Genomic DNA, 25,775 nt, shown 5'->3' with positions numbered 1-25,775 from the left:
TCTTCTCTCTCTTCTTCCTCTTTTCCTCCTGCCTGGCAGCTCCATCTCCAGCGTGTTTAGTCCAGTGTATCCACCCTCCCTCCTCAGCACATGTCCAAATCATCTCAGCCTCTAACTTTGGCTCCAAACTGCTCGACCTGAGGTGGCGGACTTATTTCTAATCCTGCTCGCTCCCAGTGAACATCTGAACATCTCCAGCTGTTTCACATCACCGTTAACTCTGGACGTTTCTGATCCAATATGGAAATGTCATTTTTAATAATCCACATGTTTGACTTCTCAATGATTTTGCACCTATGCATTACGATATAAGATTGACATTTTTACATTAAGTGATACAATTCATTATTGAAATGCATATTATTCTGTATAACTTTGTCCTTGAGTTATTTAAAATAATACATTTTAATGCTAAACAACTTGAAATAATACTGAAGTAAAAAAATGTACCAAATGATTTCTTGTCTAAAATTCTGATTTCCTGTGGGTCTCCACTCTCCTCCACCTTGGTCTTAGTCCTGTTTGTGCTGCTCTATTGGGAATAAAATGCTGGAAATATCACTGGTGTGTGACATGTAACACAGAATAATATTTTCACAAGATTTTAGATTTATAGAACAAACGGGCCTTGTTCTATTTGATAATCTGACAACAGGTTTTATTGTTTTTGTCTTTTCTACACTCAGATATTTCTTTTGTCCATCACTCACCAGAGCAGCGCCTCTGCTGACACTTTGATAACTTGAACTGTAATTCTTCCCGTGGGTTTAATATATTAACATTAACATTCACGCACAGCCAGTGAAACACTGACACCCAGACTGTTTGTCACAGAATATTGGGTTCAAAAACTTTCCCTCAGTGGGCAAAATGGGAAGCACATCGTTTTACTTTGCTCTCAACTCACATCCATCCATGAGATAAACACATCCTCCCCTTCACTGTGATCCTTTCTAATCCATTTTTTCTTCCTCTTTTCATTTTTGAATCATATTGAAGGTTTTACTGCCACAGAGACCCTGAACATATCATACAGGACATACAGTGTTTCTCTGGTGGCTGCAAAACTCAGTGATAACTCACAGTGTGTTTGCTCACGCTCAGCACTCATTTGTACTTCAAAACCAGGAACACTGAATTTAGAGATTCGATTTTTAAGGAACAAGGATAAAGTGATGTTTAATGTTCAGTGTCCTTCGTAGACTCTGAGGTGAAAGTCTCTTTATCGGCCTGCCGTCAGTGAGGTCAAAGGTTAGTCAAGCTTCACTAGCACCTGATTTTAGAACGCAGCTGTTTGTTCCACAGGAGCTTTAATCCAACAAACCACAAAGTCATCCTACAGTCTCTGTCTCAGATGTGTGGGCAGCTGCAGCTGATCTTCTTTAAATGATCACATGAAAATATTCAGATGTGATGAAAGCTCAGGTTTTATCTGTTCTTATTTTGGATGGTTGCCTTTATTACCTAAGAAATGTATAAAAAAACAAATTTTCCTTAAACTCACATATGCAAGGATCTAGTGATCTATTTTTATTAATGTCAAAACTTCTTCATGCCAGCGTGTTTTCATCATACTGCTGATCCACTGAGATCAACACAGCTGTACATCCAACAAGTCTGTGCTTCGGTTTTGGTGTTGAAACGTCTCTTTTTTATTAGTCTGTCACTAATTAGCAGGTAAGCAGATTAACAGATGTGATCACATCTGGCTCCAAAATAATAGTGAGGCTGAGGTCGAACTGCTTACGTGGAAGCTTCAACAGAGAGACATCAGTGACATCAGGGGGCGTCAGCCGTTCTTTTTTTTCCATTTCATCTCCTGTTTCCTGTTAACACTTGTCTAAAGTTATTAAAGGCTTTTAAAATATACAATTTCTGTCAAAGAACTTTGTGCTGAAGCCTCGATTAGAAATCACAGATATGAAAAGTGTCGCGTTAGTTTCAGTCACGTGACCGAGGAACCTGTTTTCATTCGTGTGCACTCGTACTCATGTAAACATAAGATTTTGCTTTCTTACTGATCTTGAAGAAAACGCTTTAATTTTAATGTGCAGAGCAGATGGAAGGAAGGTAATTATGATGTCACACCTGTCTCCAGTTCAGCTATTTGTACACTTTGATTTCTGTGATTCCTGTGAACAAACGAACTAACTCTGCATGAAGAGGTGAAAATTGGCTCTGGTGAACTCCTGATGGATGGTCTCCAACAGGATGTCATCGTCTTGTCCTCCGCCCATCCCTCCTTCTTTCTTCCCTCCTCCGACTGTCATTCGGGCCGACGGGGGCGGCTGGAGCTCAGGCGTGTAGGTGAAACTGTAGGAGGTGCGATAAATCAGTCCATCCAGTCGGACGAGAGACAGAGGGACGGTGATGACGCGCCGCAGACAGCGCCAGCCGTCGCTGAAAACCGAAACATCGGGAACGACGCAGAGCAGAGATTTGGGAGACCTGAGAGGAAAAACAAGGACATGAAAGTCAGAGCTGTGGTCTGGAAAATAAATGAAAAGACAAACTTCAAAAGTTGCTGACTGCTGTAAACATGTAAGGAGCAGGACGTCACTCGAAGCACCAAAAATGAACCAAACAAATGATCTGATCAAATATAAAACAGATAAAGTGAAGACCTTTAAAGAGTTTTTAAAGACATTAAACTTGAAATGTAACTCATCTGTATGAACTGTGTTGTAGAAAGATGCAAAAAGAAAAAAAATACAGTAAAAGGTATAAAAATGTGACAGAAAAAGAAAAGAAAGAAAAAATGCAAATGTGACATTTTTCTATACCTAATACTTCTTCAGTTTCTCCTTTCTGAGAATTTGAATGAAGCTGTTTAAGTTAATGAGTATAAACTAAACATAAACGTGTGGCTGATACGAGGTCTGAGCAGACAGCAGACACTGTGAATGCCCTTTTATAAAATATTTTATTTGAACCTATATTGCACCTCTGGTTGGCCTGGCAGGGAGGGATCATGTTCCTAATTGGCTGCAGCTTCTTGCACAAACAGCACATTGTGGACGGCTGTTCTTCACACACGCTGCTGCAGAGCTGCGGGACGTTTGCAGAGCCTCGCGGTGAGCCGCTCTCACTCTGACCCTGACTTACGATGCCTCAGCACTTCAGGTGTGGGATCTGAGGTGGATCCTGACGTCAGAGGCCTGTTTTACTTCGGTTTGCGTCACATGAGATTCTGTGAGAGCACGGCTGGATGTCAAGTTTCTGTGATGCCCGTCTGTAAATTACAGACGCCCACATAAACGTTAGAGGGAGGATTGTTCCTGGTGAGCCAAGCTGAGTTCCTCCTACTGATGTTTGGTTATAACATAAACCTCTTTATACATCGCTCTGGTCCAGGCTTGGCTCGGACTATCAGGGCGGATGAATACGGGTAAAGAGGAGACTTTTTTATATTGATGTCATAACTTTCAAAAATGCTTTCAGTTAAAGTTGCTGAAAAAAAATGCCCATCATATTTTCCCAGAGTCCTGAATTTTATCCTTGAAAAAAATATGGTGCATTTTTCTATTTTCAACAAAAACAAATGTTTTAGAAAATCCTCAACAAACTGTGAAAAGTCCCTCTGGCTGTGAGAAGCTCCGCCCCCTGCAGGGGCCATATAAATTTAACAGGTTGAGTTTTTAGGTAAAAGGCTTCATGTGACACTATTTTCCAGCTTTATATTTGGATCGTGCTGAAGCAGCTTTCCATGATTCAAAGTTGGAAACGACTCGTGATTGCTCGCTCACCTGTACATGGTCTCTGCTTCGCCGTTGCCAAACCAGACTTTCAGATGAGGAGTGAAGTTTTCTCCGTGAATTTCCAGCATGGCGACGTGCCCTCCACCGTTCACCTGCAGGAAGAAAAAGGAACTCTGGATCTCCTTGTTTTGACTGAGTAGTTTGCTCCATTTCTAGCTAACAGCACATTTAGGATTTTATAAAAATAATTTTTTTAAAAAGTAGAAAACACATGAGAACCACACAATGTGAAGGTTTGTCTTGGCACTTCACCTCTAACCCAGTGACAACAGGAAATGGGCTAACTGGTGTCGTGATACAAGCTAGACCCTGATTGAAGGTGAACTCTACGACTTCCACCCCGATGATGGTCCAACAGGACCCGTCATTCAGCACCACTTTGCTGGGATCTCTGACGCTGAACGGGGCCTGAAGGGAAGAAAAAGATGGAGGAGATGGTTAAAAGGAAGAAACACGTCAACAGGACAAACGTGAAGGTGTCAACTGGAAGAAATAAACAAAGGCAGGTGGAGGACGAATCGAAAACAAAGGCTGGGAAAGAGAAGAGAACCTGGTACTGTATGATGGCGTCGTTGGTTAGACACAGATAGGCGTGAGGGTTGTCTCTGAACTGAAAGGCGCACTTGTGGAGCTGAGAAACGGGCTCGTCCACGTCTAAGATGGCGTGCTGCTTGTTGACCTTTCGGATCACCTGAAGATGAAGAACTTTAGCTTAGAATCCATTTATGAATAATTAAAATGTTTTCCCCAATAATAACAACTTAACTGTTAGAAGAAAAAGGTGCTATCAGGCGTGATTTGGAGGCTCACTGTTTATCTGTTCTAGCAGCTCTTTGAGGCTAATGTGAAGTGCAGTTCCCATTGGTTTTAGTTGGAGCCAGTTCGCCTGTTTATGTGTGTAAATAAAAATGCATTGAAATAATTTAGTTATAAGTCACTGAATTTACAAATAGGTTAAAAACTTTGGTTTATTACAAATGCTAAATACACTGAAACTCAGTGTACTGATAGAAGAAAAAACAAAGGAAAGGAAAGTTTTTAAATATAGAAAAAATTAAGAAGTTTAAATGGTGCTTTTGTTTGGATTTTGCAGGTGGAGGATTTGAATTTGCTGTCAGGACACTGCAGCTGTGGGAGGATCACAGCTCGAGGCGGTGCTTCTGATTGTGCTTACAACAGTTTCTAGAAATAAAAGGGCTTAATCATCACTTTACAAAGATTTTAACATATTCACACATCCTACTGTGGTCTTTTATAACTGTATATTATTCCCAGGTATTATTGCTGAGGGTAATAAAAACATAAATCTGTCTAATACATCTACAATAACAGTTTTTTTAGATCTGTTGAAGAAGAAATACCACGGGCTTCTAAAAACCATCCAAATATATCATCTCACAGATGTACAGTCAGAGATCAGGAGAGTAAAATAAACAGTGAGCAGCTGTCTGAGATAACACAACCAGCAGAAACTGAGCGATTCGGGTTTTAAAAGATGTACAAACATCAGCCAGGTGTATCTGTGGAGGTTGGACACTGAATTAACTGTGGTGTTTTCTGGCGCTGAGTCCAAACCTCAGTATTAAGACACTTAAATGTGCCCTAAACTGCACCACACACACACAATCTGAAACACTTTGTTCTCGTGCTGCTGAGCGTTTTGTCTTCACCTCTCCGGTCGCTGAGCGCCGACCACGACCACCACAGTCCAACGCCAGCTTTCTCTGTCTTTAAACAAACCGGCTGCAATAGGCCTCAACTACAAAAACATATAGAGGTGTAGTGTGCGGGTATACCCTCACCAATTACCAGCAGGCCAGCAGCTCAGGGTGTTATGACAGCAGTTTAGCAAGTACAGAGAAAGGGTGTGCTCAGCGAAATGTGACGGACGGCAGTGCAGACGTTTGTCTAAGAACAGCTCAAACTGGAAGGATATCTGTGGGATTAGCAGCTTATGTAACACCTGCACAGACACACATCTGGAAGTCATTCAGTATTGAGCAGCGATTATACCTTAACTGATTTTATGGTCAAATAATTAGCTAAACTGCAGAGCGCACCCATTTCCCCACTAATTTCCAGCTAGAGATGGTTATAAAGAGCTTCTTTTGTTGATAAGATATTGAAAAGTCAACATTGATTAATCCAACTTACTTCCAGGTATCTGTCAAAGGAGCTTGCAAAGAAAAGCGTCTGGACTTCTTTAAGTTTACTTGAAGACGTTTCACCTCTCATCCGAGAAGCTTCTTCAGTTCTAAGGTCAAATGGTGGAGAGTCCCAGATATAAACCTAGTGGGAGTATCCCCCCACAGAGGGACAAAAGGACCCCCTGATGATCTTCTAATCGCCTGAGCCAAGGTGTGAAACTGGGTGTGGGTCCCAATCAGCCAGAGTTTCGGGTGTGTTCATTGTGAAACCTGGCCCCACCTTATCATGCGAATTCCTGAGGTCAGATGGCCCAGGATGTGAGTGGGCGTTAAGGCGTCTGGGAAGGGATCTCAAAACCATCCATCTGACCTCAGGAATTCGCATGATAAGGTGGGGCCAGGTTTCACAATGAACACACCCGAAACTCTGGCTGATTGGGACCCACACCCAGTTTCACACCTTGGCTCAGGCGATTAGAAGATCATCAGGGGGTCCTTTTGTCCCTCTGTGGGGGGATACTCCCACTAGGTTTATATCTGGGACTCTCCACCATTTGACCTTAGAACTGAAGAAGCTTCTCGGACGAGAGGTGAAACGTCTTCAAGTAAACTTAAAGAAGTCCAGACGCTTTTCTTTGCAAGCTCCTTTGACTACGATGACCTGGATGACTGAGAACCTTCACAGACATACTTCCAGGTATCTGGTGTCTCGCTAACAAACACTTCAGCAGTGTGGCTGCTTTGGGATTTAAAGATTCTTAGTAAACTAGCAGGATTTTCCCAAATCTCGTGGTTATTGTTTTAATATCCTGAGATGAGCTCAGAGAATTTCAGCCGAGACTTCTGAACGAGTGACTGTGGGAGGGGCTATTCCTAGAAATTTCCTAATGTTTTACAGACGCACACCTGAGATCCATTCTGACACAATTTTCTTTTCACAGAAAAAAATAAATAAAAATCATTTGATAAGAATCATTTCCATTTTGTAGAAATGTGGCATGGTTAGAAAAAAGGCATTAAAAGGTATCTGGTATTTCTATCATGTTTATTACAAGTTTTTATTATGAGGTCTTTTGTTTCTATCATCTCACTGTGTCGTCCTCTGCAGCTGTTTAACGGCACTGACTACAGCAGAGGTTTTTAAAGCTTTGGCTGAGTGCAGATAAAATTCGCTAGAATACCAGTGAGGGTACATATGGTGGACAATACAAGGTATGCACTATTCACATACGCTCTGTGTGTGTGTGTGTGTGTGTGTGTGTGTGTGTGTGTGTGTGTGTGTGTGTGTGTGTGTGTGTGTGTGTGTTACCATGGGTGGCAGAGCTGCTCCAGACTCGGTGCACACTAGCTGGACCACACAGCCGTAATAGATGAAGCCTTCGCTCAGCACAAAGCCCCCTTGCTCAGCACACTGGTCATCCACTACACACACACACACACACACAGACACACACACACACACACACAACTATGCATGAATATTCATATTCCTTCCACTGCAGCACACACACACACTGACGGTTAATTTCTGCACATTTTCAGCTTTATTACATTTTTTCCTTACATGACTTTTCTGCTAACAGAGGACAAACAGACCGTCGGTGTGCGTGATCGAAGAGAGGACCAAGTGCTGATGGATGAATGACTGAGGTTTGGGTTTTGGTGGTGGGAGGTCCGTGCACACAGGGCACTGTGTTAAATAAATAACCTCACAGATCTTTAAATGGACTCTTCTAGACTTTACTGAGGAAAACCGCTCGCACAGTGACTGTATTTATGCAGGATGGCTGCAGGGCGAGAAGACACGTCTGCTGACTGGAGGATACACGTTTGACACCATCACAGACAAATCAGAGCCTGTTTTCATAGGTGCCATTTGATTTCTCACACACAGGACACCGCACGAATCCTTCCACATGCCGTGTTCCTACTTCTCTGTTTGGTTTAGGTGAGGATGCTGGAAGAATAAAGCATCCAAAAGACACCATGAGGACCATGGGTGTAGGTTCTGTTTGGGGACACCAGCAGACACACTTCCTGCCTATTGAATTTGTATACAACAATTTCTACCTTACGTGCATCGATTTATAGAAGAGAAATGGGCAATATAACCCAGTAAGAGCTCTAAGCTATTCTGTGTTGCTCAGCATAATTATTCTCCACATTGTTCATTCAATGCACTCATTTTACTGAGTGAGACTAAAAACAAGAGGCTCAGGCAGTATAACTGTGCTAACATCCTTCATATTACAGTTTGAGGGTAAATGGCAGTTTTATGGGATGTCTGTGTTCTACATCTATGTTTTTCAGTTAAAGTCTGTTAAATCATAAACTGAAAACATTATGATCTTCCCTGGATCCAAAGCATGTGTTTGTGTGTGAATATAAAGCTTTGAATCTACTGTACTGTTTGCACACAAGCGGTGACACATGCTGACACGGACACACACACAGTTACCCATGGTGATGGTGAAGGCCGTCCAGTGTCTGGCGCTCGCTATGAAAGCTCCTCTGTCCACCGAGAGGTAACGAGTGCTGACGGTCTGAGAGCGTAAACGGTTAAACAAAGCCACCCTGGAGCAGGATGAGATACACACTGCAGACACACACACACACACACACACACACACACACACACACACACACTGTTAGTGGGATTTAAAGGATGTTTGTGTGGGACAGTCTGAAATTTAACCATTTTGAAAATAAGAAATAAACACAAACAAGCTCTGGTGGCTTGGTGACAGTCATGTGAAGGAAACTGATTTTAATCAAACATTTTATTTTATTTTATTTTTAAATATCCTGGTGAGTAAATATATTTAGCATAAATAAATCTCTGAGCATCGTGTTTCCTGTGAGCCTTTTATTAAATGACAGCTGGTAAAATGATAGGAAATTGTCTCAGTGTGTGGGATGAAGGACAAGTGATGAGCATTTAGTGCAGGTCCGCATAAAGTGAGCCACCTGGGAACCTGTGAGGCACAAACATGCACACATGTGTTTCCATCACACGTGTGCTCAGGCTTCACAGCAGCTCAGCGCTGTGGCATCACAGCAAGAGGATTCCTGATTTGGTCCTTCAGTGAGGAGGTTGCATGTTCTCCCTGCGTCTCTGCATGTTCTGGTTTTCAGGTTAACTCCTGTCAGCACAGGCTGAACTAAGTCACACGAAACCAGAGACCACTGAGACCATCTGTGTTAAACGTAGTCATTCTGTTTGTCCTTCCCTGATCTCATCTCAGGAACAACAGCGATAATAATTTACTGAGAATCTGTGTTTAAACTCAACTCAAGTCAATCCGTGCGCACCACACAGTGTCATCCCAGGATGAATGCAGGGAATCCTGAATCTATGTGAGGACCTTCCATGACTCCCACCCTAACATTAACCATCAAACTTAAAGGCTTCTTCATAGTTTCCATCTTAATGTCTGCAATGTTTCACATGATGGAAACGTCATCAAACAGCCCAAAACACAGAGACAGTTAAATCAACACATTTTCCCCCCTTTTGTTTCTGAATTAAATCATTTTCCGTGATTTTACTCAATTTCGATTTCCTTTGATTCATTTTCAGTTTATTTTGGCTCTTTGCTTTTTGTTGTTTTTGCTCATTTGTGTTTTTCTTTTTTTACTGTATTTGTCACCAAGGAGACCAAAATAGTAAAAATCATACTAATGTCTAATTGCTAAAGAAATGACAACAGACCTCAAAAGCAAAACAAACACAAATATCCATCTCAGGTGATGTGAGACCTTTTCAAATGTTCATTTCTGCCACTTATCCTCAGTTTAAAAATAAATGGAATTCCCTGATTTGTTGGATTAAAAGTGGAATAAACCCACGGTCAGCGTTCTTCATGGACTGTCTCTTCTGGGAGGGTTTGGAGATGACTTTGATCATCCGGCTCTGGAAAGAACCCACTTCCTGTCTGTTGCCCAAGAAGAGGCGCAGCAGCAAGCAGAAATGCTTCCTCTTGTCCTGATCAGAGATGAACAGCGACTTGGCGCAAGCGAACGTCTGCTGACAAGACACACAGACAGCATGAGTGTGAGACTTATTACACTTCACATAATCAGACGCAGAAGAGGAAAACTCCTCAGGAATGTTTTTCATAAATAACTTTAATTGAAATAAACTTTTTCTGGTTATTTTTTTTTCTGCTTTTCTCAGCATTTGACGCTCGGCTGAAGGTTTGTACAGTAATAAAGACAAAGCACGTTTGTTTCTCCATCAGTCAGTAAATAAGCGAAAGGCCGGCGCACGGGCAGCGTGTTTGCAGCCGTGCAGTTTTTCTGTCAGACGCGACTGTTTGTTGAGTCAACAATGGCCTGAAATAAAAAGTTTAATGCTCGTGGCCGAGTAAACACACGCAGAGCTCAAACACAACAGTTCATACATCATCATTCACTTATCTGCTCACTTTCAGACAACCGCCTGAATGAAACTTATTCTAAGGACTCTTTTTACTCTTGTCACAGTGTAATATACATGTCATGTATCATATGTCGTAAAAAAAATTGTAGACTTTGCCTTTAATATGAGGTAGTTACAAAAAACCCCACAAAGCAAAACAAAAGTATACGACGTGTACAGCTCGCTGTGAAAACGCTGGTCGGTTGTTTAACGAGTGTAACAAACGATGTTTATGACAGCGACGTTAATAACTGTGTGTAAAACCTCAGAACTCTCAACAAAGCCGAGGTTTCATCACTGCTGCTTCTTTTCAGCCAAACCAACGTGGTGACAAAGAAACTTCAGATGTGTGGTTATGGTTGTGAAAGGACCCATTTTAAATCAGTTCGTGACTATTTTCGCTGTTCAGAGTCGCTTTGGTGCCTAAAACTAACCAAACAGCCGCTGAAAACACGAAAAAGATGAAATAAAAAGAAAGAATTTCTGAAACACATCAGACAACAACAACAGTTCCCTGTGTTATGTGTTTGATCCTGACCTCCACTCTGTATCTTGTGGCAGATGAAAACTTAAAGTGTTGTGTTTCTGATTTCTGCTTGTGAGTACTGGTCTCTAATCATGTCTGGCAGTTTTTTATGCACTTCATCTGTTTGGTGAGGCACTCTGGATATTTGGGGCTAAACGTCACATATTCCTGTGTGTGGATTATAGAAATGAGAACCAGAAGTGCAGAATGCAGGAAGCAGATTTCATTTAAAAAGTAAATGGTCTGTATTTGTATAGCGCTTTACACATCCAGTCATCCACCCATTCACACACACTGGTGATGGCAGCTACATTGTAGCCACAGTCGCCCTGGGGCGCACTGACAGAGGCGAGGCTGCCGCACACTGGCGCCACCGGGCCCTCTGATCACCACCAGTAGGCATCAGGGACCGAGACTGTCGGAGCCGGGGCTCAAACCGCCAACTCTTGAGTCACAATCGCCCCGTAAAAAGTGAGTTTTTAGTTCTGATATTCAGCTCGATCCAAACTTAAAGAAACTCAGAATGTCGTTTGGCTTTCTGAGCGTTACAGATGATCACAGTGTTGCTCTGTGATGCTTTCACTCCAACACTCTTATTCCACTGAGGGGCAACCAAAGACACTCAGTGTACTTCTATTAAAAAAGGATTTTACATTAACTTGATGTGTGGAGTTGGCAGGTATATTCTGATTTTTTACACTCTATTATCACGTTTTAGAGCCGTCATGTTACCAAACTTCACTTCCCAAAATCTAAATTTTAGTTAGATTTCACAGTGATGATCATTTGAGAGAGACATGTAAGACTGGAATGGTAACAGCAACAATTTTGGTCTAATTACTCTGTAACTTTGCATAATTAATTAAACTTTTGCATATGGGTATCACTGACTTTGTATTAATATTTCAGTTTAATCATCAGCATCATTATAGCATCTCTAATCAGTTATGTCTGAAATTAATAAATTCTGCAAATCTTCAGAAAGCTGTTCAGGACAAAGACATGGATGGATGCAGATGGCTCGCTGGTGCCACCTCAGCCCCCATCAGTGAACACCTGGAGATGAATTGAGAGGATAACTAATGGGACAAAGGGGGAGCATAAATCTCCGAAAATTAGTGTCTGTGTCACAAAAGGAATTTTCTCACCGGGAACGACTGTCGACATAAACAGAGGTTTGCTCACGGCCACCAGAGAGCTCTCACCCTGGAGTTTGGCTGTTCATCGAACACCAGTTTGAATGCGTCTGCCTGTGACTGGCTGGAGCTGTCCAGGCACATGTAACCACACACTCGATACACAGAGTCGCCATAACCGGCCGCTGGATGGAAAAGACAATGAGAAGGAAAAACAGCAGTGAGTGGAAGAATGTAAGACATTATAAAATTCACTCAAATTTTAATGTAAAGTTGACTATAATCATCTTTATTTACCTTTTAAATGGTCCTGCATGACTTTCCATCCATGGCCAGTGATGTAAACACAAGGAGGAGGGCAGAAGAACCTGGAGGTGATGCAGAAACAGTCACTGAAACAGCAGATTTTATCCCACTAAATCAGTTCACCTGCTTATGATTTCACTAATCTCTACATTAATTCAAGATTTTCTTCTTCTGTTCATTCATCTGTTAAAATCAGGTGAGTCTCGTGTGTATTACAGGTATTACAAAAAGTTACTCTGCCTTAAACATCACGGGCAAAATACTCAGTCTCACTAATGGGAAATACTGTGAAATGTAAATCACATGATTGGTCAGACGAATAAAGCTTTCTTTGATTTATTCAAATGCATGTCCTGCTCAACATAAAGCAAGTTTAATTAGAAGAAACTTGTTTGTTCACAACTCTAACTGTCGTGCATAATAATGGTTAAAGAAGGTGAACGTGCAGCCAGTTCACATCAGCCTTATTCAGCTGCATGAATATGACAGCTCAGGACAGTTACAGGACACACAGGAGAACAAATTACATCATGAATAAGAATCTTCAGAAGCATATTGCAGGACAGAATATGACATTAGAAAATCAAATAACAAAGGAGTTTTGATCATGCAAATTATCCTTAACACACAGCCTGGCTCACATGAAACTGGCTGCACATAAAAAAAACTGCAAATAAACTTTGCAGTTTCTCAAAAACTCAAAAGTATATTCACCTTCCTCTACTTCAAGTCTTTAATCTCATCTTTAATTTTAGTTTTGTGTGCCAGTTGCTAGCTGTAGCTAGAGGTGAAATGACTGGTTTGTTATTAAGTTTCCACCAAATGTCAAATATGTTGCAGATTTCTTATTAATTTCCTGCTTTCTGTGACTTCATGTGTAAGTAAACAGGATTTCTTTGGGGTTTGCGTCCACAAGAAATCATCTGTTGTTCTTGAGGAAATCATTTTGTCACTGTTTTATGACACTTTGTGGATCTGTGTAGATATTAAAGTAACTGCCAAATAAACTTGGAAATCTGAGCCTGTCCCTCAGATCTTGTAAAGCCAGAAACAGTCAGACGAATCAGTTTGTTAGAAAAAGATTTCTGTGTTGGGTTTAATAAAATGTGTTAATGCTGCAAGTTTATTTGTGTAATGTCTTGATGCATGCTCAATCATCATTGATCAATGAGATTAATGCACGCAGATTAATGATCATAAACTGACCTCACAGCTCATTGTTTATTCATGCGCCTGGTTTCAGTCATTGTGCAAATAAACTGTTTATAAAGTTGGGGAAACCTGCAGTCAGCTGAGACTGAAGAAGTCACCTGGATGAGTGACGAAATGTTTCTCCCACTGAAAATGTTACGTCCAGAATCAACTGTTTTTGGATTATTTGTGTAATATATTTTATTTCTATAAAATCATCACCACACCTTTTCTCATTGCCGTAGGACTTCTGAGCGACCTTGGCGTGCAGGATGGTGACACTCTGGTCTGCGTGGGCTTCTCGTCCTAGTTCTGCTGATGCTCCCAGTAACTGACAGCCTTGAAACCCTGAGTTCAGTCTCCTGATTGGATGACAAGGATGTTTGTCACAAAGAAAAGCAAAAAAACAACACATAGTGTGTTTGTGGGGAAAAGCCAAGATTCTGATGGTGCTCAACAGAAAAACTATGTATAAAAGTGTTGATGGAGATGCAAATGTTTGTGGCAAATTTTATGACATAAAATAACTCAGCAGTTGTTAGTTTATCTACAAGTGTGAACATCACTGTAGCACTTTAGGAAAAATCAGGGGTCACAAATATTCATAATACAGGAATGACCAGTGCTCCAAAACATCTTCCATCACCATCATCGTCTGACTTTAAATCAGGCCCGTTTCTAAACTCTGTGTGATGTCTGCAGCATCTCAGCCCAGTTTGGTGTTTTTCACAGAAACTAAATGTGTGCAAAGGGACTCCGTTTCAGGCGGACAGCTCACTGCCATCATAAACGAACACATGGACGTGGTTAAAGTGGTGAAAACCTGCTCGTTTCCTTAAAAAAACAATGCTGAGTGACACATGAATGAAGCAGACTAGAGTTTTACCACCATGTTATCAAGAAACAAATCCCACTGTAGTTTGAATTACACTTTTTTCATGTTCCCACAAAGTAGCTCAGACTAAGCACACAATTATCATCAGCAGACACTCCATCCATCTTTAGAAGAGACTCAACAGCAGCAGATATAAATACAGGCAAGCCAAAGATGGGATAACAGTGTTGTTAGAGACTCATTAAAACATGGAACAGTTCTTTTTATAGCTGGAAAACATTCGCCTGTTTCCACCAGCACAGAAAGAAAAGACGGGAGATGCAGTAATGTCACATTTTCACAAATTTAAGTTTCAGATACAGACTTGGGACCAAATGAAAGCAAAATAATCCTGTCTGATCAGAACTAGTTAACTTACAGGTTACTTGTACAAAAATAACATGTTAATACACATATGCTGATGCATATACATGCAGTTTATTATTCAATACATGCTACTTTATATACAGTTTAGATTTACAGTTTAGATCTATGGTTGCTTTTCTTTGTTGATCAATTGACTTCTGTATTCATGCTTATTTCATTTCTTCTTCTGGCCTCTGGTTTTTCTTGTTTCATTTTGTTCCACAGAGCATCTTTGCTCATGTCTGGATCCATATTTTTCATTTTTTTAGTAGATTTACATGTTCACAGTTCAAAACAGTCAAAAAGATAAAACTTTTAGAGCAGGGTGGACTCCTTGTACATACCCTGACCTCACTATTCAAAACTTGGGCCATGTTTAATATGAACATACACCAAAGGAGATATATGGATGTGTATGCATGTTTGTTTTTTCTTGCAAATAAAGAGAAACATTATTCAAATATAAGCAGAACTTAAAAGCTATTGTTTAATCACATTATTTGTTTCATGTATTGTTCATTTTCTCCTCTGATTGACATTTAATTTAAAGAATTCACCCTCAAAGTCTTATTTCCAGTCATTAAATTTTAGATATTTCATGTTTTGACAGCAGGTAAGTGAACAGCAGGTAAGTGAACAGCAGGTAAGTGAACAGCAGGTGAGCCACTGCCAGAACAAAACTAGACTAAGTGGACAAAAGATTCCTGAAGCACAAATACAGACTTGGGTTTTCTGAATGGACATTTAGTATTTGATATTATGTTTCCACTTGCTGGGTCTTTTGTAATTACAAGACAACAAAGCAGTGCTTTAATCAAATAAAGGCTTTACACTTAGATTTTAATGCTTTTATTAGTCCCACAATTTCCCCTCGTGGGACTAATAAAGGTATCTTATCTTATCTTTTTCTATTCATTTAATCCTGAGTTTGAGCAGGTTATTTACAACCTTTTTACTTTGTAAAGTGTTCATTACTTCTGTTAACGCGGCCTCCTTCTGTGTGATTAGATTTTAAATGCTGAGCTGAACAGCAGGCAAAAGGCTGAAAGAACAAGCTGACTGACCCCGTGTTGCTCTGCTAACAATAGCGCCCGTCACATTAGCTGTGTTTTCTCCCCGCTGTAGCGATGTAATGAGGAGCCAGACACAGAGTTATGACCCCGGGGCCTGGAGTCTGGAATGCTACTCCTAATGAAGACTGTCGACACGAGAGGAGGAGAGGAGAGGAGGAGAGGAGGAAGGCAAGGGAATAAGGAAGGACTCAAAAGACAGCTGAATTATGTAAGTGGTGAAAAATCAACCTGCTGTGGTTTCCTGTGGCAGCCACCAAGTTCTCACACAAATTTAAGGTAAGAGCACATACTTTCCATTAACAACTATTATCTGGATATTAAGATATTAAAAAAGTGGAGAAACTGAGAGTGACTAAAGTCCCAAACATAGATGGCACAGTGGATGTTTGAGCTTCACATGCAGACTTTTGACTCTTCAGTACAGAAACACGACTTCACTTTTCAAGCTTTAAGTAGAAAGAAATTCATGTTTGAACAACTCATAAGAAATATTTTCCAATCCTATTATGGCAGACAACAAACTTTAACTCAGTTCTATTACAATAACTCTAACATCACGAAAAATGAAAAAAAAAAAATCATGTATCACTTCTCTTTCTTATGGTTTATATTATTTTTGAAGCCCTTAAACTGTTACTGAGCACAGAAAGCATTTCGCAAATATATTATTTGTGCACTTAAAAAAGTCACCAAGGATACAAGACCTTCTATAATCTCGACCCTGATGATGATACATGTATTCAGACCAGCTTGGTCTCCATAAGGCCGAGCGCCTGCTTGGCCAGCTGTACTGAACATCAGATCCTACTAACGCCTCTCTCCACGGGTCAGGGTTCAGACTTGAATGGCTGTGTGTGTCTTCACCAGTTTGTAGTTTAAATTAGACGTTCACATTTTCACAGGTCAAAGGGCCAGGCGTCAGGAGCGCAGGGCTCCTGGTATTTCACACCAGGAACACAGAATGAACTGAAGAAGGATGGGGGGAGGGGTGGACAGAAATACACTTGCATCTACATCTTCTGGTCCAGATGTTGTTCTAGCACACAAGTATTTGAAAGTTTAAAATCACTACAATTACTGGGTTTGTTAGTATGATGAACTCGACAGGTGTCTGGGCCCTAAAATCCACAAGTGGAAGAAAAGTTTTTTAAATTAGAAGTTTTAGAACCTTCAGAGAATTTAGATCCAAGCTGGTGAGGAGCAGGAGGTTGATTAAGAAAAAAGCGTATTTCTCGACTGGTTGTGAGCGGCTGCTGGAGTTTCGAGCTTGCAGCTATTGTTTGGTGAAACTGGTCACATAGAGAGGACTGCACCTAAACCCTCTATGTGATTGCTGGGTTCGAGCAGATTGCCCAGGCCAGTTGTAGTTTGCATGGAAGTGTCGACTTGTCTGCAAAAACTCAATATTTACACTGTGGGCTGCAGTTAAACCTAAAAAAGTGGGACGCAAACTGAAAACAGAAAACATTTACCTTTAAAATACAAGCTGAACCTTACCGACATGTTTACTTTGAAGGCAAAAAGTGTTTGCAGACAAGTTGGGGTCTTCCATGCAAACCACTGGGAGGTTTTTGGTACATCATGTGAAACCTCTTTGTGACCAGTTTTATTCTAGAAACTGCCAGCAACCTCCTACAACTGCATACCAACTGGTTGCAGAATGCATGGTTTCCTAGCAACTGGTGATTACCAGGTTGGTCTCTGATCGATCTCTAGGTCTGCATGGGGCTTGCCAGAAACCTTCAGTAACCACCTGCAACTGTTTGGGATAATACTCATTTTTCCCTTATGACTAGTTGTTGGTTGCTGTAGTTTGGACACCAGTGTGTGATTTGTGGGCTGACTGGTCCAGGATACGATTATGGGATAAGATGTTGCTTCAACCAAAACAGAAGTGCAGCTCCAAGCCATAGACAGTATATAAAAGATGTCTGAAGCGTGACAGTGACGTGGAAATACCCTATAAAGCAGTTTTCTTTCTGATGACCAGCAGGGGGAGACCATTCTGTTTGCAAAATAAAGTCCAGCTGTTTAGGGGTTTATGTAGAAATGCTCCCTGCAACTCCCAAATAAAAAATGAGAATGAAGCAGAATATGCTTCAGGAAAGACCTCAGTACATCTGGGTTCACAAAACCAAGATAGCAACAGCTTAAATGCACAGCTTTAAAACTGGACCTCAGTAACTAAGCTGTGATGCCAAGTTGGATACATCCATCTTTTATATACAGTCTATGCTCCAGTCTTTTTCAAACTACATTTAAGTTTTCATAGCTAAAGGCCAGAACGACAGTAACACCCAATCAGATTATATTTTCAGGTCACATGACTTATTCATAAAAACAAATATCCTATCACGTGCAGGATTTTAACACAAATATCATAATTCAAACTGTTTTGGTTCGTCTGACATGAACAGTTCCTGCCACATGGGACTCGTTTTCTTTGGCCTAAAAACTGTTAATGTAATCACATTACTTTAGTAATGACGTTAGAGTGAGAAAGCTGAACATTAGAGAGTCACTGATCAGTCACAAATTATCTGTAAAACACTTGATGAACTTTATGAAGCAGAAACATTTGTGCGCTCGTGCGCCGTAGCAGGTCTCACCTCTCCAAACTTCTCCGCGCGCTCAACATTGTTCGGATTTCAAAGGTCGGGGGGCGGGGTCTCTACCTCCCCAAATACTTCTTGGCACTTTTATACCTCCTCACCATCACTGCACCACTTCATTCCAACAGTGAGTAAAACCGAGGGAAGGTCAGCGCGGCAGAAACACGAAGCTGACCTGAAACTTTTTCCACGTCCACGCGCTCATTCCTCACCTCCTCTCCGAGACTTTGGGATAAACTCCAGCAAACCGTGACCTCACCTTTCCCGACCCGGGACACCCTGCGTGCGTGTGTTTCGGGACTTTTGTCGCGGAGGTCTGAGTACCCGGCTGGTTCTCCGTCTTACCTGTCCCATCCACCCGTCCGTGCTGCATCGTGTCCGGACGGCAGCGTCCCCAGGTGAGTCAGCGGGCTGATTGGGTCCGGGGACAGGGGAGGTGGGTATAACAGAGCGGTGTCTGCCTCGGGGAAGCCAGGTCGGTGCAGCAGTGTTTCTGAGAGGAAACGAAGTGTTAGATTGATTTCACAGTAAAACCGTTCAAAGCAGAGATTAACATGATGAGTCAGATCACAGTGTCGCATCATTTAAACTTAATTTAACCGAGTGAAATAGGAGATGTGTGCAGGACAACGCGGTGCTTTGCAGCCTGCTTCAAGAGCAAAGGTATGCCCAAAGCAGAAATCATCGAGTTCATCGTGTGACGTGGTCACATGTGATATGTGTGCATGAAAGTGCTTTTGGTTTTAACTGAATTGTCTTAATTTAATATTTAAGATTAATAATTTCAACCAGTTTTCAAGTAATCCAGTCAAACAGACTGGACTTTAAAATGCAACAATTCGCTGTTTTTCTTGATTAAAGTAAAAATCTTTAAATTTGAAACTAAAAAAATGGGCTCAGCTTCTGGGAGGAAAAGAAAACTTAAAACTGAGTTATTCTGTGGCATTCAGAGAAAACAGTTAAGTTATTATTCACTGAAATGATCTGTGGATAAATTGTTAATGAAAATAATTGTTAGTCAAATGCCAACACAAGCAGTTTGTGACTTCAAAAAGAGTTTCCAAAGAGGCCTTCAAAATTTAAGGAGCTTGGAAAAGCCTCTGAAAGTTGGATGTTGGATAAGGTCCAGTTTGGCTCAGATGAACTCAAAGACACCATTGATCTTTGGAAAAAGTATTGATCATGATAATAATGCACTAATAAAGACAAGTTCTCACTGATGTTATTATGATTTTTGTACGGTTTTAGCTGCAGTAAGTGTTTACATTGAAGTGAAACAAATGATGAGTCAGTGAAATGAAGTGGAAAGATAATTAAAGGTCACTAAAAGATGCTGACAGATGTTCATGTTTTGATTTTTAAAACGCATCACATTTGAAAATAGATGTGAGTGTAAGACAGAGGGAAAGAGGCTTTGGGTTCACACTGGTTGCCTGGAGGTGATGCTTCAGGCAGTCAAAGCCACCATTCAGGGAGAGTCTACTCGAGCACAGAGACGGGTCAGGGCTCACGTGGTTAAGTCAACACAGTCAGTCAGAGAGAAGCTTAATCATACAGCCATACAGGCATGTGGACAGACTGGAGGTGACAGAGTCATGATACAGGCGCATGATCAGCGATGCCGTGTCTCTGGGAAACTTTAAACGGGTCAACAGCGCAGGCGTGACTAAAGGGGGGCTCCTGGGCTATCAATGCAGCCATGGGTACAAATTACTGAGTACAAGGGGTCCACACCTCCTTTTTCTAGGGGGAAAACAAGTGTGTGTCATTATGAATAATAATGCAGTGCTCATTCTGGAACTCATTCAGCCAATAATTGCATGAATAGCTGCAGTTTTTCTTTATTTTTTCTTTTGCCTTTTGCATTTTTGAGAACTACTCAAGTGAATCAAAACAGAAATGCAATGAACTACAAATATATCCAGATATGTTTGTGAAAGAGTGGTAAAACGTTGTTAGTTGACTTTATTTGTTGTCTCACATGCTGACGAGATGAAAAAATGAATTTCTCTTTTGCACTAAATGCATAAAACCAAACACTGGTGAGTTTTTGTTTGTCCAAAGGTTTACGACACAGACTCAACCTAGACCTACTCCTAAGTTTGTTTGTGTTTTAAATAAAAAGGAGAGCTGGGACTGAGAAGCTGTTCTGCACAGCCACATTCAGACTTTCAGTCCTTTTGTATAACAGTATTATTCCCTGTATGCGATGCATTTAGAGGACACATACCCTGACAGGCTCTGTACTCCTAATAATACTGCTGATGATAATTTACCCACCTGAGCCGCAGTCAGGTCTTCATATAACCGGGCTCAGGTCCATTTATGTTCGCGGGCAGATGATAATAAAAGGCGGCGGAGGAAGTCGGGGTGTAATTCAAAGACAGGCAGGTAGTGAAACTGCTCGCAGTAGCAGACTTAACATCTGGTTCTAATCTAAATCTAACAACAAGAAGTGCTGTGTGTTCATCTCAATATGGTCTCCAGCTGCCACTCAAACCCCAAACCGCCTACAGAACAACCGCAGCCTCTCCGCCCGTCTCACTGTATACATCCAAACTGCTCTCTCTGATCTCCAGCTTTTCTACATCCTTTCTTTCCCCTCACGCTCACTCTGGCTCTCTTTATGTTACACAAACATATGACCTCCGTCTCTGTCCGGCTTTCTAATCTCTGAAGCTCAGAGCTGATGTGTTTTCCTCTCAGTGTGAGTCCAGCCTGTCAGTCAAACTGTGCGTCACAACTTCTGTCCTTTCTGTTTTTCCACATCTTGCTCTTTCACTTGCTGTTTTAATCTCAGTGCCTTCCTCTTAACATTGCATATGTTCAGTCATATTCACATTGACAGAACATAAAGTCAGTAGAAAACACTGCCATCCATTGATCTGTCTAAAAAGCAGACCTTTAATGAAAGTCTGTGTAGCAGGAATGTTTTTTACACCCTTTATTCGTTAACTGATTCGCCTCCTCAGATTTATCAAGTTTGTTTTTGTTCCCGTTCTATAAAATATTGCAGTTTTTTCCAAGCTGCTGGTGTGTGTTATATACCAGATGTCTTTTGGCAGCTTTACACAACGCCGATAGAGAGACGAGGCTGTTTTTTAATGTGTAGCATTACTGTTGTGAAAGGAAGCAGTTTAGCCCACAGAACAATGATAACCACAGTTTATTAACACAACCGTGGACATTTAAGTTTTATCGTACTGAATGATGCATGCCTAATTCTATATCTGTGCACAGGCCACAGCCTTGAGGCTTCCCTCATCTCTTTATTTTTTGTTTCCAAAGGAGATTATCTTGTATTTTTCAAGTTATCTGCAGCAAAACAATGTTTTTGTTTGTTAAGCCACTTATCTCAAAGAGCTATTAGTCAGCAACTTGATATATCTCATCATGGTGTGCAGTGTATGCCTAAAACAAACTGTGGAAACTGGACAAGTGTAGCAGAAAAGTGTCAGGCCTAAAACAAAAACCTGTCTGCTTCAGATGAACAGTGTCTGAAGTCATGTCCTTAAGAAACAGGAAGAGAATCCAGCAAAGACCCAACAGAGAACCTGAGAAAAGCATCTGGATCTTTATTTGATCCATCTGCTATTCAAGCTTCAGCAGAAATGTTATCAGTGGAAAGGCGGCTGAAGACAATCTGAGCAAGGTGTGCCAGATTATATCAGAACATCTGTTCATAAATCGCTGCACCTACTTCCAATGTTAATGAAATCGAGGTGACTCAAGATTGATGCACCACAGTGCTTTATAATCTGAGGTGTGTATTTGTGACAAGTCTTGGAAACAATCTTACAAGTGATCCAATCAGATGTGGAGCCAGTATTTCACCATCATGATGTTTGACCTCAAATCCAGCTGTTTAAATAAGAAATATTTGTGCCTCCAGAAGATTCATTGTTCTCAATTGACAGATAAGGTAAAAATGACATTTTAATAATGTCTGCTCATAAACTGAATGTAAAATTCAAATCAGTGCAAATTATTCTTCAGAGGAATAACTCTCAGATACAGGGATCTATCAGGGCAGCTATGTGTAAGGCTTTGGAGCGTTTTCCAGCATTAGACCATCAACTTTTTCTTCCAAATGAGACGTTCAGTTTTCTTTCTTTGAAAGCGTTTTCTGGCAGTTGAGCTTGACGTGTCAGGTACTTGTGGCATTTTTCAACAAGCAGGGTTACTGTTGAACTGCTACTCGTTCATAGAGGTTTGATGGAGCTTGAATTTTAGAGTTAGTACAGTTTAGTAACAAGCAAAAAGAAACAGAGAATGAAAGGAGACACACAGCTTCCCTTAATAGTCACATTAACAAGAACCGATTCACTTTCACTGTGAGCGCTAACACTTCAAACCTGTAAATTAAGTCTTTCTTTGCTTGTTTCGTTAGACTTCTGATAAACGGAGTCTCAGAAACTTTCTAAACGGTTGTCTGAAAGGTAAGATTATCTGTCATCTGTCACCATTTTAACCTCAGGGTCATGACCCCAGGGGGGCGGGGCAGCATCATTATCAGAGGCTGACGTGGACGATGGTAAATAAGATGTTTTCACATGTCAGGCATTCGTTTATAACAGCTCCACTCAGTTCATGTCACCATTGACTGGTCTTTCGAAACTTCACTTATCAAATTGAACCCTAGTTTCCAGATGGTTTTTTTCCTCTTTTCACAACATATAATGATATTTTTTTACTTTCTTTTTTTTCGCACTTAAAAAATTAACATTGTGGTCTGGTGACCATAATAATGTCAGAACAGTTTTATGTGAGAATTCAGGTTTCTGTCACGAGATGCTTTATGTCACAGAACTGATAAAAGGCCGTGTACTGTTCGTCACAGGCACTGCTGAGCATAGAAATCATAATTTGGCCAATTGATTTTTTTGGTTTTTGGTTTCTTTACTAATTTTAGTGGAGATGTATGTTAAAAGGTGATGTGATTAGTTCAGTTCGGTCTGTTTGGTTTCAGGACCACATCATATTTACAGATGAATTGACATAAAAATCTTCAGAGGTTTGGCCCAGTGTAGACATTCAGATCAGGAACCACGATTCTCTGTAAGGATTCTTTACCGTAAAGATAGTATAAAAAGAGTTATTCTGTCCAAATACCTATCATAATGAAATAAGTAAAATTGGGAGACATCATCTTGATGTCCTCAAGAAATAATTTCAGCTAACTAGTCTGGATCATTTCTATATCCAGGGAAATAATTCTGAGTCACAGCCTCTGAGGCTAAAAATGATTTATCTCGTGTAATTGAAAATACCCAAGAAGTCTGTGCTTTAGTTTGGGTGAGTAAAATCCTAACCTAGTCTAGAATGCTGCTGAGCACAAATTAAGAGTTGTTATTCTGATTGTTGTGCATTTTATTCATGCAGCTTGCTAACTAGCCTTGCTGGCTTTACCTAGTAGGTTAGTACTTGACCTTCTTGTTTAAATAACAGTGAGAATGTCGAGCTCCCAACATTAAACAGGACTACAACCAACATGCAAACATTAAGGCTTCAAAGTGGAACTCAAAAAACAATGGGTGAAGTGACGGTGGCTTCATCTTTCATATACAGTCTATGCTCGAGTCACACTCGTGTGGAGGACATGTTCAGCTCAGGTCGAGGTACGTACCCTCTTTATTCCATCACTGTTCAGTTACAGTAGCCAATGTCACGATACATAGAACACAACTGCATTTCGTTTGTTACATTTTCCTAATATTTCACACTCAACAGAACTACAGAAATATTCACACTGTATTCAGGTTTGGCCAGCAGAGGGAGCTGCAGCCACCGTAGCACCACCACAAAAGTGCTTTCCAATAAGTTTGTTTTATTTATTTATAGGATTACAAAATAATACTACTAACCTTCCCTGCCATCTTCCCCGACATCCAGTTCATCCATGATGGGCGTGGCCTCTGCTGAATTTAGGATGGGGTGTTCCTCGGGTCCATGGTCACTCTGCTTTTTTAGAAAAAGTTCAGGTTTAACAGAGAAATGTAAGTGACGTAGACCAACAAATGCACACCTAGCAAATAGTCTTAAGGGGGAATAGAACAATGACTTCACTGTCCAGTACTGAGTCCAAGAGCTGTGTAATTCTTTTCAGGCAGCTGTCGACTAAACATTAGGTTGGCTTTGTGTTGCAGTTTGATGGTCCACTGAAATCAGATGTTTTTCTGCTGCTGGGTTCACTACCTGTGTAAAAGCCTCAGAAATGCTGACGGGCGACAACATACGTGGCTTTGAAGAACTTACAGGGTGAAAAACAAACCATGAGAACTTCAGCATCGGCTAAAAAACAGCAAGTAATAACATCACATTATGGTCTTACTGTTAGCTGACCTGAAGTCAGACTGTTGTCCTGCAGCTTTCTGGTTTAGATGCTCCTGTTATTGTTTGTATTCTGGCCTAAAGTCAGAAAAAAATCTGTTCTATACATTCAGTTTCTGCCCATCACGACTGCAGCGTAGTTAAAATGTCCAGCAATCAGTCCAGTGATCAGTCAGCACAGAGCAGAGCTTCCACTACACCTTACAGTCACGCTACAGTAAGAGGGGCTCTGGTGTATCTGCGCGTGTTCATGTTTGCACTTCATCCCGGACCTGTTATCAGGCCATGCTGTGTGTGTGTGTGTGTGTGTGTGTGTGTGTGTGTGTGTGTGTGTGTGTGTGTGTGTGTGTGTGTGTATAAGGAGATAATCACCTGTTACCAAACTGCAGATTTCTCATACACACCTTCCTCTTCAGCAAACACTGCAGGTACATGCAGGCTGATTGTTTTTCTACATTTATCTAACATCAGGTTTTCATTAATTCATTCAGTTAGCCAAAAATGCAAATAGCTTCATTCTTCACTCTTTATTATACTTTAACATGTGGGGAAGAAGGTTTTCAGTCAGAAAAAAACACCAAACATTAAAAACAGTCCCATAAAAAAGGTAAACCCCCTCAGGAAGCTCTTTTTAGAAACAAAGACACAATAATGAGCAATTTTCAAGGTAACATTGCTTCAGTTTATATGAGGAACATGCAAGTTAGTCATTGAGAAGGGCTGTTATTTACAATCTGTAAATCAGTCCTGCTGGCAGTACAAGATACTGTATTACCTTCATAACACGAGGAAAACACCCTCTGCTAATGAGTGAGCATTTGTAGCAGCTGATTTCTAAGGAAACTGAGAACAGAAGAAATCCACAAAACTTTTCATTTTTCAAGCCTTTAGCTTTATGAGTCTCCTCTCTCCAGCACATACCTCCACCTCTCCAGGCTCTCCTCCACCTGCTCCCTACTCTCACTACAAATCACAGTGTCATCTGCAAACATCATCATCCACAGAGGGTCCTGCCTGACCTCATCTGTCAGGCCGT

The 25,775-nt window shown here is 40.9% G+C and overlaps 2 protein-coding genes across 4 annotated transcripts in view; one reads left to right on the top strand and one right to left on the bottom strand.

Annotated features, from left to right (window-relative positions):
- Positions 1 to 530: 530 nt before the first annotated feature.
- Positions 531 to 24,367, bottom strand: rbpjl (recombination signal binding protein for immunoglobulin kappa J region-like). Its single transcript, XM_084929592.1, has 12 exons — positions 24,274 to 24,367; positions 18,755 to 18,902; positions 13,712 to 13,846; positions 12,285 to 12,355; positions 12,057 to 12,172; positions 9,755 to 9,929; positions 8,364 to 8,501; positions 7,215 to 7,327; positions 4,309 to 4,449; positions 4,011 to 4,166; positions 3,747 to 3,850; positions 531 to 2,448 (listed from the first exon to the last, which is right to left on the bottom strand). The coding sequence occupies exons 1-12, from the start codon at positions 24,308 to 24,310 to the stop codon at positions 2,148 to 2,150; spliced, it is 1,635 nt and encodes a 544-aa protein (XP_084785718.1). The 5' UTR covers positions 24,311 to 24,367; the 3' UTR covers positions 531 to 2,147.
- The window catches only part of matn4 (matrilin 4), a 31,825-nt gene continuing 24,582 nt past the window's right edge, over positions 18,533 to 25,775 (top strand). For all 3 annotated transcript variants that reach the window (XM_084929591.1, XM_084929590.1, XM_084929589.1), the window contains exon 1: positions 18,533 to 18,807. The gene's annotated coding sequence lies outside the window, so the exon portion shown is untranslated. The remainder of the gene's footprint in view (positions 18,808 to 25,775) is intronic.

Source organism: Perissodus microlepis, chromosome 5, assembly GCF_051167445.1.
Source record: "Perissodus microlepis isolate ML-2025 ecotype Zambia chromosome 5, ASM5116744v1, whole genome shotgun sequence".
In the NCBI taxonomy this organism is placed as follows: Eukaryota; Metazoa; Chordata; class Actinopteri; order Cichliformes; family Cichlidae; genus Perissodus; species Perissodus microlepis.
This window is presented reverse-complemented; position numbering and strand designations above follow the sequence as displayed.